Raw genomic sequence first — 13,989 nt, 5'->3', positions numbered from 1 at the left:
GCCAGGGCAACTGCTGGACTCCAACTTCTGCTGTCCGCTGAGGCTGGCTGATCACACTTTGGGGAAGGGGTCCCTGGACTAGCACGCAAAATCTCACGTCCACACGCACCCACTCGCAAACCTGTGTTTTTGTGGGGAGAAAGTACGACTTTCATCAGATTTTCAGAGATTCGTGACCCCATGGTGAGAAACTAATGTTCCAGAAGACTCTTCCATTTACAGATGTGGAAACGGGTGTAAAAGAGACCCCACAACACACAGGGGCTAAGCTGGGGTCAGACACATGTGCAGCCACAGTTTAACAGGGTCTGAGATGGCCTCAGTCACTACTGCTGCACTGAACACTGCGAGAGTGACAAAGGGTGTCCCTCAGCTCCTGGCGGAGCCCACCTCCGCCCACCAGGCAGGGACCCCCAGACAACGTCACCTTGGAACAGTGCACATCTCTCCCTCCCACGCCCACCCCTTTGCAGGGACCCCACACTGCAGCAACGGGCCCCCAGCCTCTCCCTGTGTCCGAGAACCCTATGCCCATTTCCCACCCCCATACTCAATTTCAAGAGACGTGGGCTCCACCAATTTACCCTCCCTGCTCAGAAACCGCTAATGATGGCCCAAAACCCGGCAACAGAGAGCCAAACCCTTCATGCTACTTGTGGTCACACCAAGACTCAAGTCCAGCGCTGGAGAGGCGGACTCAATGGGCCTGACCTCAGCCCAGGCGTCTGCACGTGCACCAAACTCCCCAGGTGATCCAGCTGATGGGCCACACTTACACCGCAAGCCTGTGACCCTCCAACCGGCACTCGACACACGTACCCGCGTAAGCAGGGCAGGAGTTGCCGGAGGTGAGGGCCCGCCCCAAACGCCCTAGTAGGGACAGGAAAGGGCGGAAGAGCTAAGGTTTCCGAGGGCCCCCCAGAAGCGGCCCAGGCACAACCGCCACAAAGCACATGAAAAGAAGACTTCTCTTTACAGGGGCTCCCACCAGGAACCCCAGGAGACGAGGACAGCCAGCCACACCTCACTGCTCTGCAGTGTGCACGGCACCCGGCACACAGGCGCATCTAACCTCCACCAACACAGCAAGGCAAGCCCTGCGGCCCTGCCCAAGGGCAAGAGACTGGCCTGGAGCAGTGCACAGACTCGAAGAGGGGCGCCCTGACGGGCGGGAGAGCGGGACAGGACTCCAGCCTTCGCGAACCGCCTGTTTTCCCTACAGGGAAACGCGTGCCCCCCTTTCCTGCTGACCCCGAGCTGCCAGCAGGCGTGGGCAGCCCCCACCTCCGCCAGCGCTCCGAACCACCCCTTCCTTCCTCCCGCCTCCAGGGCCTGCTCAGTAAGGGCAGGCGGGGTAAGCACGGGACCAGCCCAGAAGCCTGCGGGCATAGGCCCCAACCATGTGCCAGCCGCTGGGAGGTGGGCGGCGGTGGTCAGGTTTGGAAGCGGGACCAAAAGGTCTCAAGGAGCAGCTGCACCTTCCATCGTGTCCAGCACACTGACCCTTGCGCCATTCTGGCCAGAGACGGCAGCCGGCTGCACGCCGGCCCTGCTGCCCTGACTGAGGCGTTCAAACACTCCAGCAGCCGGTGCCACCCGGCGCGAGAGGGCCTCCGATCTCCCGCACGAGAGAAAAGTCATGGAGCGTTCTCTTCTGACGTGAGCCTTCCTGGGAGTGGGAGGGAAGCTTCCCCACGAGTTCATCAGCCCAGAGAAAAGGAGGAAACACAAAACATCTAGGCCAGCTGGGGCCAGCCCTACATGACCCCGGGTTCCGCAGGTGGAGTTCAGGAGCGAACAGCCTACTCTGTCCTCTGAGACTTAGCGATAGCGAGGCAGAAGGAGAACGAAGGGGCATCCTCAAGTGACAGACAGCTGGAGTCCATGGTGCGACGGAGCTGGTGCGGGTCCCAGAGGAGCAGTCAGAGGCTGTGATTACAGGACGGCCCTTTGCGGAGGGCTCTCTATCTAGGCCCAGCTTCCGAGAGCAGCAGGACAGACCCCCGAGAGGACACAGGCTTCAAGTCGCACAGCAGACAAACAGGAGGCTCTCTAAACCCACAGGCCCCAGGCGCCAGGACTAAGCCTGAAGGACCCATCTCCCACCCCCACCCCCAGAGCGGAGCAGTGGGCAGTCGGTCTGCAGGCGGACCGGGCAGGGAAGGGATCTGGGGGCTAAGGGCCAGCGGTGGAGCGACACTGGAGAAAGGGGCAGCGGCCCCAGAAGGACAGGCAGCAGGACAGATGGAATCGGGAGCAGGGAGCGGTGGGAAGATGCCCGTCTGAGAACCAGGCCCGCTCGGCCATCCAGCAGCCCCGCCTGCCATTCAACTGCTGGCGTTAGCTCAACAGACAAGCTGAGGCTGCTGCCAGGGCCTGATGGGAAACAATCCTCCATCACCCTGTGTTCCTTTTTTGCCCCTGAAGACTCAGTTTATCTCTACTCGTTACAACCACCTAAAAGAAATGACTTCCCTCGAAAGCAACTACTTCCTCAGTATAAATAAAAAAGAGCCCTTCAAGAAAACCCAACAATGCAGGGCCCACACCTGCCAGCGCTCTGTCGAGAATGTCCCGTCCTCGGCGGGGAGAGTCCCCACTTCCATCTCCTTAAACCTAAGCAGCCGCAGGCAGGGCCTCTGCTGGAGGGAACCGGGCTGGCAGGGCCCGTTCTGCCAAAGGTGCCATCCGTGCGGAGAAAAGGTGGGGACCCTGTGCCCCGGCGCCGTCCGCCTACCTGATGCTCAAGCCCGTGGTCTGGTCCAGCCTCTCCCAGCTCTGCAGTTTCGTCAGCAGCCTCTGAAAAGACACGGAAGTAGAGCCCTTAGAGCGCTGTGCCCGTCATCTCCGTGCAAGCGCCGGGCCCTGCCACCTCCTCCACACACGCACCTCGACCCCCAGCACAGCAGCACCACACAAAACCAACCGACGACATCACCTCCCTGATCCTCCGGAACGGCCCGCCCTGATCGCTGAGCTAAAACGCAGAAACGCGCCCATCCGCTCCAAAGCAGACAGGTTGCTTCCCAACCGCTGAAGCTACACTGCGTGCTTAACATCTCATTCATTCCTGGCTCCGTAACTTCAAGATTCCCAGCAGGCCAGAAGGACTGCGGGCTGGGGAAAGGGGTCGGGAGCAGACAGCCTCCTGGACGGTCCTGCGATAACCACCAGGGGGGCAGACGCTGCCCACGGCCTTGTCGCCCATCCTCCGGGTGCTCCTCAGGATGCCAAGCCCCAGGGCAGACAGACTTGGGCCGAGAGCCAAACCCCACCCCCCAACACACGCACGCGCGTTGGGCTGGGCCCCTGTGGCCGCTGGGAAGAACAGGGGGCAGCAGCGGTGTCCCCACCCGGCCCGCATCCCGGGCCTCCCGCCCTTGTATTCTCACAGCCGCTCCACTGACCCACATCCCACATCGGAGTCTTGCTACCTTCCCAGACCGTGTGCCTTTGTCTGGCCTCCCACTCCTTCCGGGGGCCAAGCCCAGCGCTGTTCAGTGCGCTCATTCAGCCACTCAAGTACTTCCTGACCCCTATCGTGTGCCGGGCACAAGACTGATTAATAAATCTATTACTACAGCTGACGCTGAGTCAGTGTTTACCACTGTTTAAGCACGTTACACTACTCATTTAATCCTCACAACCCTGTAGGGAGACACGCGTTCCTCGTTACACAGGTGGACAGAGAGGTTAAATAATCTGCCGGGGTCACACCGCCAGCGGGCACGTGACAGCAGGGCTGGAACCCAGGCAGTGTGATTCTACATGCAGAATCTTAACCAATTTCAAAACAAACTACGTCCAGAGAAAAGCTGCTGGACTCCGGAACTGCCTTTTCAGGCCAAGTGCCCACATAAGCCGACGCCTGAGGGATTTGTGCTCCAGACCCACGATGCCTCAGCTGGCAGTGAACCCACTGGGGGGCGCAGCTGACGAGCACTCTGACCAGACTGCAAGCTACGGGAAGTGGTGACATGGTTTACGCCGGGCAAACCAGAAAGGAAGGTGACTGAAGGTGACCACGGGGAAGCAGTGTGGAAGGACAGAAGGACCCCGGGCCTGGAGCCGGGAGGCCTTCGTGCTGGTCTGCTCAGCAAGCGAACAAGGATGCTTTCGGCACTGACGTCCACGGCCATCTCCACAACAACCCACAAAATGTCCCCATGAGTCCCAGCAGCAGCCACAGGGAAAGGAAACTCAGCACAGGTGTCTGTTCACATCCATGGGTGGGAACAACGTGCTCCAGGTACCACAGCCACCTCCTCTCTCTGACTCAGCATCAGAGCTCCTGAAACAAACTACTACGAGCTCGGTGGCTGAGAACAATACACACTGACTGTCTCACAGCTCCGTAGGTCAGAGCCCAGCAAGGGCCTCACTGTGCCAGGTCAAGGGGTCGCAGGGCCACACTCCTCCTGGATGCCCTGGGGAAGAACCTGTTTCCTCGTCCGTTCCAGCCTCTAGAAGTGCCCACGTTCCCTGGCTCACAGCGCCTTCCTCCATTCATCGCCACCAAGAGCAGCAGCAAGTCCTCCTCACCTCACATGGCTCTGACCTCCAACCCCCTCCGGCCCCTGTCAGGACCTGTGAGCACAGCGGCCCAGCTGGGGCCCACCAGGAGCCCCAAGGGAGCCTCCCTACCACAGCTAGGGGTCAGCACCCTTCGATCCCCTTTGCCCACAGTTCTGGGGAGCAGGATGGGGCTGTCTTTAGGGGTCACTATTCTGCCTACCATACTAGCCCAGCGGCTGCCACATTTTAGCTGAACAGCTGGAATGTAGGACTAAAACACCCAGGGTCTCCCCTAGCCAGCCACAGGACACCCACGGGGACCAGCTCACCTCCTTCTCCAGCTCCAGGTCGACCAGGGTTTCCTGCATCTTCTCCTGCCGCCCCAGCCTCCGCTGCAGCCCCTCCAGCTCCTCCCGGAGCAGCCCGTTGGTGTCCCGCATCTCCCTGGCAGGGCCAGAAGCACAGTCACTCAAACAGCCGCACCGCCAGGGACGGTGCAGGAGCCCCTGGAGCAGGGGCTGCACCCAAGGAGGCTGCAAACATTTTGCACACGCACGCACACACCGCCACCAACCCCCACCCAGGCCCCTCACCGCAGGCAGGCGTTCTCCTCCCGCAGCTGCCGCAGCTCCCTCTCCACCGTGGGCAGCCGCGCCAGCTCAGACCTCATATTCTTCACGATTGCAGCATCCTGCTCCTGCAGGGTCAGCTTCTGCTCCAAATCCTGATCGAGGCCGGAGACAGAGGGGAGACAGTCATGGGCGCCTAACTGTCCCAGATCCATGGCAACTTCCACGGCCCTGGCCCCCGCCTCTGGGCAGCCTGCGCCGGCTGTGCCTCTGCGCGGTGTCCTCAGGGGACACTCCCAGGGTAGCCCCACGCGCCACGTGCCGTGCCGCCTGCAGGGCAGGAGCCCGTCACACGTCCGGCACAAGGACGCGCGGCGAATGCTCCATGAATCGACACCCACCCTCCCACGCTGGCTCTGCTGCCACTCCCGTGGCACAGGGTCCTGACTGAGTCCTTGTACGGTGAGGACAGCCTGTCCATTACGACATGTAGTCCCCGGGAACACACGGAGACACCGGGGAGACTCAGTGACGAGTCACAGAACAACAAACACTAAGGGGCCCAGCTCTGGGCCAGGTACTGGGTCAAGCAGCGGGGACACCATGACACAGAGGACAGATGAGGTCTCTGCAGGGAAGAGCGTACAAAAGACAGACATCAGGCCGTGCAGGCAAGTCAATACTGAGAAGCGGGCCAGGGACTCAGATGGGCGGACGGGGCAGGGGAGACGTAACGGGTCGTGTGAAGCAGTGAGGGCCGGGGAGGAGAGACGGACGAGCCGCAGAGGACAGCACGTGAAGACCAGAGGCGAAAGCGAGCCGGGAGGTGTGGAAGCTGACACGATGGAGCTGGGGGTACACGGAGCCAGAGCACGGGAGCGGGGCCCGGTGCGCGGACGGGGCTCTACGGGCAGCGGCAGCCATCACGGCTCCCGGCCACGTCCTCCCACAGAGCGGCAGCACGGCCTGAACTAGAGTCACGCCGACCTGGCTCTGGGACCCAGCTGAGTCCTGCACTAGCTGTGCGACGTCGGGCAGGCTGCTGTTCACCCTCTCCAGTCCTGTTCTATCACCTGCACAGCAGCCCGTGGTACCTGAAGTTATCACACGTTTACTTTTTACTCTATGTGTTTGATTCTGATCTTCATCCAAAAGCATACGAGCTTCCTGGGAGCATAAATACGCACCCCGGCATCCAGCACAGCGCCCGGCACATAAGGAGACAACCGACATGTGAACAGCTACAGTGGACACAGGCAGCTAACTGCCACTAGATGCCACTGAGTACGCCCCCAGCTCTGAAACAGCCACGGGTCATGGGGGCCGGGCGCGGCGCTGTGACATCTCCCAGGCACAGGCCAGGGACTGAAACGGAGCAACTCACCTTAATCCTCTGCTCTTGGTCCACCCGTGCTTCTTGGCTGGCCTGGAGCTCCTGAACCTTCTGGTTAGCTTCCTGCCATTTCCTGTTAAGACAACAGTGCACCACGTGCAGAAACAGGCATGTGGTAAAGCCAGCACCTGCCCGCACTCTGAAAGCGCTCCAGCACAGACACACTCACTCACACACGCGTGCAAGCACACTCCTGCACGCTCCCTGCAAGGACGCCTCAGGGTCCAGGGCCCAGCCCCTGCTGCTGGCTCTGTGGCCTGAGTCGCAGGGCACGTGGGTAAGTCCAGACCACCTGCGAGTCCTCTCGCCTCCCCACACCTCTCACAATAGGAGCTTCTGCTGGCCCTGGAACAGCCAAAGCCAAGGACCCGCTCAGGACCGGCCCACCCCCCCCAGCCCTGCCCCATTCCACCGAGTGGTCAGAACTCCCCTAAGGCAACACCTGCTAAGGCAGAGGCCACGAGCTTGGGAGAGCGCTGTCTTCCACCTGCATCTCCTGGCGAGCTCCCCCATCCTGCCGTGCCCTTGCTCAGAGGGCTCCCTCCCCAGGAGCGTCCTTTCCCACCCACGTCCCCCCTGCCCCAGGGCATGTCCTACGCAGCCTTCAAAATCTCGCTCAAACCCAACATCTCTCTGAAAGCTCCCTCCAGGAAGGCATCCCACCCCCAGAGGAGGAAAGAAATGACTGTTCCCGCTTCTTGCTCTTGGAACCTTTGAACACTGCTCTGTTCTGGCACTAAAAGGTCCTGGCTTCAAGGGCCTCAGTGTGTCCCGACAGCTGTGGGTGGGAGGCCAGCACACGAAGGGCACTCGTGGAACCTCAGAGCTTCAGTGCACACGACGATCGTGAACGCTGGGCGCTCACGCCGCAGAGGGCATACGCAGGAGAGCGAGCCTGGGTCTGGCACATGGTTAACGAGTGGACGCCCAGCTCGGCACGCAGCCCAGCAGGCTTCGGGCCAACTGCACCCAGGTGGACAGCTGGCCAGGCTTACCTGGCAAAGGGGCGGGGACCCCTGCCCTGAAGGGGGCGGACCTGCCCGCCTCCACGCTCACCTGTGCTGCAGCTCCAGCTGCTCCTTCAGCTCCTGCCTCTCAGACTCCAGGCGTTTCACCTGCATCTCCTGGTTCATCACGCTCCACTGCAGGTCCGAGAGCCTCCCCTTCAGCACACTGACGGTCTGAAAGCGAGACAGACAAGAGCCGGTCCCCTCCCGTCCCGCTCTGGAGGGCGAGGACAGAGCCATCTCCTCCTTTGGAACACGTGACCGCCCCTCAACCCCACCTGGGCCCCGCCTCGGTGACCCGCGGCCTCGGGAGTGAGAACGCTGCCGGCCAAGGCGGGCCCGGGCCTCACGCCTGGCGGCCTCCACACCCACACCCCACGTCACCCCTTCCCAGCCGGCGTGTGCACAGCCCCCCAGTCCGTGGCGGCCCACACCCACTCTGTCCTCAGCCCAGAATCCCTCCTCTAACCACCCCACCCCAGCACCGCGCCCCCCGCCCAGCTGTGCAGGAGACGCTACACGGGACAAGCCGGGCACCCGCCAAGCAGTCAGAAGTGGGCGCCGAGGCTCCTCAGCATGACGCCACGAGAGCCACACACAGCGAACGGGAGCTGCACGAGTGCCGCGGAGGCCAGAAGGGGTCATGGGGGAAGGCACGGGGAGGCCTCCAGGACAGCGAGTCCGCTAGACGGACACTGGGGCGGAACCGCGGTCCTCAGCTCGGACCACACCCTCCCCAGACAACCTTCTGGTGAGGGGACCCCACCTGTGGCTTTCCTGGGGCAAGAGAGCACGCCTCCAACAGGAAAAGCCAGCCCACCCAAGGGCGTCACTCTAAGTTAACAAGTGGAAACATCGCCCCATCAGCCTCTGAGAGTCAGACATCCACCTACAAGCTGAGGGCAAGAGGACGGCCTGGCAAACTCACCACAGTGAGCAACCCTCGCACGGGGCACCGTCTGCAAACACAGAGGCCACAGCAGGCCCCCCAGGGAGGCTGATGGCGGGGTGGGTCTGTGTCCTACCCTCTCATCGACCTGCATGGTTTCCTTTATTATAACAGTGACTCTCAATCTGGGACCCAAAAAAGAACGAAGATACTTAAGATTTATTTAACAATGAACATATCCTTTGAGGATTCTTCCTGAACTAAATAAAGGTACAGGCGCTGTGCTGAATACAGGAGTCAGACAGCCCACCGCCTGGAGGACAAAGCTGCGCGAAAGCCAGGCCACCACCAGGATGACCTCAGAGAGCACGAGCATCTAGGCCAGGCACCACGACAAGAGAACACAGCTGTGCAGGCGGGAGGTTTACAAACCTAGACTCGGAACCAAGGACGCCTTCTCCACGGGGTGAAAAGGGAGATGAGCAACGTCGGGGTCTCCGTCCCAAACCGCCACAACCCTTGCCACGCCAGGCCCCACGGGCGTCTGCTCTGCAACTTCTGTGCCAAGGGTGCCCCCCAAATTGCTCCTCACTGAGCCATGTGCAGGACATGCCCACCCCCGTCCTCCAGAGAAGCCTGCGAGAGAGCACAAGCAGGCACGCACCCAAGGCGGGAGGAGGACTTGTCTTACGGCCGCTCCTGCCAACATCCACGTCAGAAGACAGATGTAGGAACAAGCTTAACATGCTCTCCAGCGCCGCCAAGGCAGAGATAACCTGGCGCTGCTCCGAAGAGCCACCAAGGAGAGAAGACCACGCAGACACAGAACCCCGGTGATCCCGCGGCCCCCGACCCCCCCCCCCCGGCAGCGTCTCATCTTCCTCCTCGCAGCACCTGTGATCCTGAGCAGCACAGCAAAGACACAGGGAAGGTCAGAGGAGTCCAAGTTCCACAAGCATCAATGTCTGGGTTCTGTCTCTGAAGTTTACACAACCTTCGGTTGGTAGAGACCATAAGGACTACGGTTGATCTATGCTCTGGTTCCAGACATATTCTCAGATGCTAACAAACCTTATTAATAATCAAAGAAATGCAAATCCAGAGGCACATCTCCAGGGGCGGGGGCGGGGGCGGGGGGCAGAATCACAAGTATTTCCAGAAAACACCATTATCCGTGACAGGTAGAGGTTCCAGTGAAAGTAGAATCCTCAACAATAGCTACTAGGAGAACACAGCAACTGGCAGCAAAAGCCATAGAGACCTGTACCTGGTGATCGCATAACCCCATTCCTAGGGACCTGTCCAAACGAAATCATTCAACAGAAACAAAAAGGCTACACGCATGAAGCTATCTACCACGTATGTATCTGTATCAGGGTGTGTATGTGTGTACAAAAAAAAACACTTGAAAGTGACCAAAAACAGGTTAGTCAACCACTAAAAATCATAATCACAAAGACTAAAAAAGTATTCAACTTACTAACTGAAAACCACAGAAGGGAAAATTAGTATTTTTGCTACGATCACAACTACGCAAAAAACGTAGGCACACACGTGGGAAGCAGAAGTACACAGGGGCGCTACCACGGAGCTACCGTGCTGGAGGTGGGAGTTCGTCTCCTCTCCGCCCAGAGACTGCTCGCAGGGAGAGGGCAGCACCCCAGCCCGGGGCCCCAGCCCCTCACCTCGCCGGCTTCGGCCAGGCCGTCCTCCTGGTCCCGCAGCCTCTTGCTGGCCGCGTCCAGGCTCTGCTGGCACACCCTGTAGCGCTGCAGCTGCTCCTTCATCTTCCCCTCCGCCTCGGCTTCCCGCTCCTGCAGCTGCCGAATGCGCGTCAGGAGCTCCTGGTTGCGGTCCACCTCGCGCTGCCAAGGAGAACGCCTGGTGAGACGGCGCGTGAGCAGGCCGAGCCCAGCCCACTCTGCCCGCCGGACAGGACCGAGACCCAGAGCAGAGCCACCGACAAGGCAAGAGCCAAGCCCACAGGCACCCCGAGGCCGCAGCGGGACGCCCTCCAAGGTGAGCGCCCGGCCACAGCGGCGCGACGCCACATCTCACGGCGCCCCCCGGGAGGGCGCTCGGCACACGTCACCGCCACCGACCACTGCTCACGGTGGCCATCTGCAAGGAGGAGCACAGCGATCTCACTCAGACTCGACCTTGGGAAGATGCCTCTGAGCTTGGCAGCTCCGGCAGGCTCCCGTTCCAGTGAGTCGGCACGCCTCCAGAGAGTGGACGACCGGGCAGGGGCAGGGGGCGTGGCCAGGAGCCTGCAGGCAGGAGCACGTGACCCTGGGCCCTCATCTCCCCCAGAGCTTCAGAGCCACCCTGCACTGGCCCCCTCGAGGGGCCGTGTGGCTTGCGCTGGTAAGGAACGCACAGAACTCAGACTCCTCACTCTGACGATCCCTCGGGGTCCGAGGGGCAAGTGTCGGCCACTGAGGTTACCCTTAGCCCAAGAAGCAAAGGGACCACAAGTGGCAGCCAGAGTCCCAGGGGCAAAGGCACCAAGTCCTAGTTACATGGAGCCTGACCCTCTGCTGACCTCTGACCTCTCATCAGGAAGCTGAGCCGCAGAAGCTCCCGCCAAGGGCTGCCTGCCGGGCACTCGCAGGGCCTGCCGTAGTCAGAGGCAGTGCTGAGACCAGGACTCTCGGAGCCCAGCGGCAAGGAGGAGCTTAAGAAAAGCACGGCCAAGGCCACGGCCTCTTGCTGATCCAGGGTTCAAAGGAGCCACCAACCGCGAGTACAGCCTCCAAACCACCAGGAGGCCTTAAAGCCTGGGGACCTGCCAAGATGCAGGAGTGAGCTGCTGTGGCTGTGCAGGGACCCGGCCAGCACGTCACAGGGCAAGACGTGGCATCTCTCCTCAGGCTGCCAGTCCCAAGTGCACATGCGGCAGTCCAGGCAGGTCCCCAGACCTTGGACACTGAAGTCTCACCATCTCATAGGTATTTCCAGGTGGGAGGGCTGAGATTCCCACCCACCTGCCCTCTCCACCCACTACCAAACTGGCAGTCCCTGAAAAACCTTCGCAGATACCCAAGACTCAAAGGGACAAACTGAAAACCACTGGCTCAGACGGTTCGAGGGCAGTCTTCAGCTAAGTCCACGGGCAGCGGGGAAAGGCCTCTCCGAGAGGAAGGCGCAAGTTCAGCAAGGGGGCCCCAGGATTAAGCTCAGTCAGCCCTGTACCCTTGGATTTCCCCAAGAAAGACTGTCAGTGACTCACTTCAATACTTGCAAGATTCCCCTGGCCTCTCCCTCTTCCTCTTCCCACCGGCTCCCCCAGGACATCTTTCCTAGGACAACCCAGAACATCGGCCGAAGCCCCACACTGAGCAGTACCAGGGCCAACACCGAGGCAGCATCCCCCACCTGCAGCACACTGGGCTACTGAGTCCACACAACACACCACGGCCACGGGCCTGCACATCGGGCTCAAGTACATCCAGTTAGCATCTCACCCTCGAAGCCATCAGCTATTTCTACAGGGACCAGGAAAGAGTGGGAATATGCCACGTAAGGTGAGAGTGGGGCCAGACATCCATCCTCAGGGAAGCACAGAGGCCAGAGACTTTCTGGTCCAACGCTCTGCCTGTGGCAGCATTTCCACGACTCATCAGCACTTATTGAAAAACCCTGGCAAAGTGCTGTTAATCAAAGCAAAGGAAGCGTGGAATTGATGCACTAAGTAAAAACCTAGCATCTCCTCTGGGTAACAGCCTGCCCCGGGTAAGGCAAGGGCAACCTGAAGCAGCCCCCGAGATTGGGGCTCTTGGCGCTGAGGCCTTATAACCATTTGCACAAGACCCAGCCTGGACCTGAGACTCTTACGCAAGCCGGTGACTTTCGAGGCCTGTAACCCCCAGGCCACCTGGCATTTGTGCCAGACCTCCATCCCAATTCTCACAGAGAAGACAGGGCAACGAGGCAGCCAGCGGAGACGAATGCCCACCAGCACCTCACTGGGCAGACGTGGCAGGGCAGCTGTCCCTTCGTGCTGCCCTCCTCGGGGACACAGAGCACACCTGAGGCCCGACCCACTTCCTCAGGTGGCCTAAGAAGGCAGGCCCTGGACACCTGGAGGAGAGCACCTGGGCCGCTGGCTGGGCTCTTGCTCCCCGCGGTCTGGCAGGTACACGCACCACCCCCTTGCTCTGGGGGGCCCCACCAGAGCCCACCTCGTAGCTCCTGGCACTGGCGCTGGCTGCCCGCTCCAGTTCCACGCGGGCCCTCTTGTGACTCAGCTCCATCTGCGTCTTCTCCCGCTCCACCTGGATGAGGTGGGACCTGGAACGGATCTGCTCTGCTCGCTCCTCCAGCTGACCGGGTCACGTGCAAAGGAAAGACAGGTCCTCAGTAGCTGCGTCAGCCAGGCGAGGGGCTCACTCAACACTCCCTCACCAAGCACCTGCTCCCAGCAAGGCCCTCGCTCAGCCCTGGGGAGGAAGGAACACCGGGCCCCCAGGTGGGAAAGGAGTGCAGGGAGGCAGCAAGACAAGAGAAGGTGACAAAGGACGAAAGAGGAAGGTGCGTTTTCAGATGACAGTGTGAGGGCTTGTTTCCTATGCCGTGTAACACTACCACCAACGCAGCAGCTTAAACGCCCATATGCTGGCTGGCGGTTTCACGGGTCAGAAGGCCGGGCACACAGAGCCAGGTTCTCCGATCAGGGTCTCAGCATCTAAAATCCATGCAGTCGGCAAGCTGTGCTCTCCCCTGTAGCTCAGCAGCCTCTTCCACGCTCCTACTTCCTTGCTGGCTGGAAGGCCCAGGCTGCTGTCAGCTCCCAGAGGCTGCCCACATTCCCTGCCACACGGCCCTCTCCACCTCCAAAGCCAATGAGGGAGAATCTCACACGTGTGGAATCCCTTTCCTGCTCTGCATCTCTGACTTCTCTGTCTGATCTCTGAACCCAGATTTTAAAGACTCACCTGATTGGGTCAGGCCCACCCAGGTACTCTCCCTACCTTAAGGTCAACTGATTGGAGCTATTAATTCTATCTGCAGAACCACGGGGCCACAACACCTAGTTAGTGTTCGATTAAGTGGGAGAAACTCCAGTCCACCAGGGACCAGCAGTTTGGGGCCCATCTCAGAAGTCTGCGTCCCCCAGAGGGTAGGTAAATAAGGTGGAACTGAAGCTCTGAAGGGCCTCAGAAGACACAGCCAACAGTACCACCAAATCACCGACTGCGAGGGCCTTGTCTTCAGGGGGCTAGAGGCCAACCCCTCCAAGAACGGCCTGCAGTCCAGCAACACAGCATCTCCTGGGCACTTAACAGAAATGCAGAGTCTCGGGCCACACCGCACAGATACCAAATTGGAACCTTCCTTTTAACCATATCTTCAGGTGATTCATATGCACGTTAAAGTTCAAGATGCTCTGGGCTATAGAAAGTGGTTCTCATTTCAATCAGGGACATGGGGCACTGTCTGGGGACACAACTGATCGTCACAAGAAGGGGCGACACTCTGTGTTGGCTCCTGGCATGTAGTGGGTAGAAGCCAGGGATGTTGCTAAACATCCCACGATGCACAGGAATGTCCTACAAAACAAAAAATTATTCAGCCGAAAATGTCAACAGTGCCAAGTGTGAGAAATCCCAGGCC

General features: G+C 60.2%; 1 protein-coding gene across 2 annotated transcripts in view; it reads right to left on the bottom strand.

Moving 5' to 3' along the window:
• The window catches only part of MAD1L1 (mitotic arrest deficient 1 like 1), a 315,793-nt gene that overhangs the window by 297,241 nt on the left and 4,563 nt on the right, over window positions 1-13,989 (bottom strand). For both annotated transcript variants that reach the window (XM_060032547.1, XM_060032548.1), the window contains exons 3-9: window positions 12,558-12,698; window positions 10,059-10,238; window positions 7,534-7,658; window positions 6,469-6,550; window positions 5,109-5,239; window positions 4,845-4,959; window positions 2,738-2,799 (exon numbers count right to left, since the gene is read on the bottom strand). In XM_060032547.1, coding sequence (XP_059888530.1) covers window positions 2,738-2,799; window positions 4,845-4,959; window positions 5,109-5,239; window positions 6,469-6,550; window positions 7,534-7,658; window positions 10,059-10,238; window positions 12,558-12,698 — 836 coding nt within the window. The remainder of the gene's footprint in view (window positions 1-2,737; window positions 2,800-4,844; window positions 4,960-5,108; window positions 5,240-6,468; window positions 6,551-7,533; window positions 7,659-10,058; window positions 10,239-12,557; window positions 12,699-13,989) is intronic.

The sequence above is a fragment of the Delphinus delphis genome, chromosome 15 (assembly GCF_949987515.2).
Source record: "Delphinus delphis chromosome 15, mDelDel1.2, whole genome shotgun sequence".
Lineage (NCBI taxonomy): Eukaryota > Metazoa > Chordata > Mammalia > Artiodactyla > Delphinidae > Delphinus > Delphinus delphis.
Note: the sequence above shows the minus strand (reverse complement) of the source record. Positions and strands in the feature narration are given on the sequence as shown.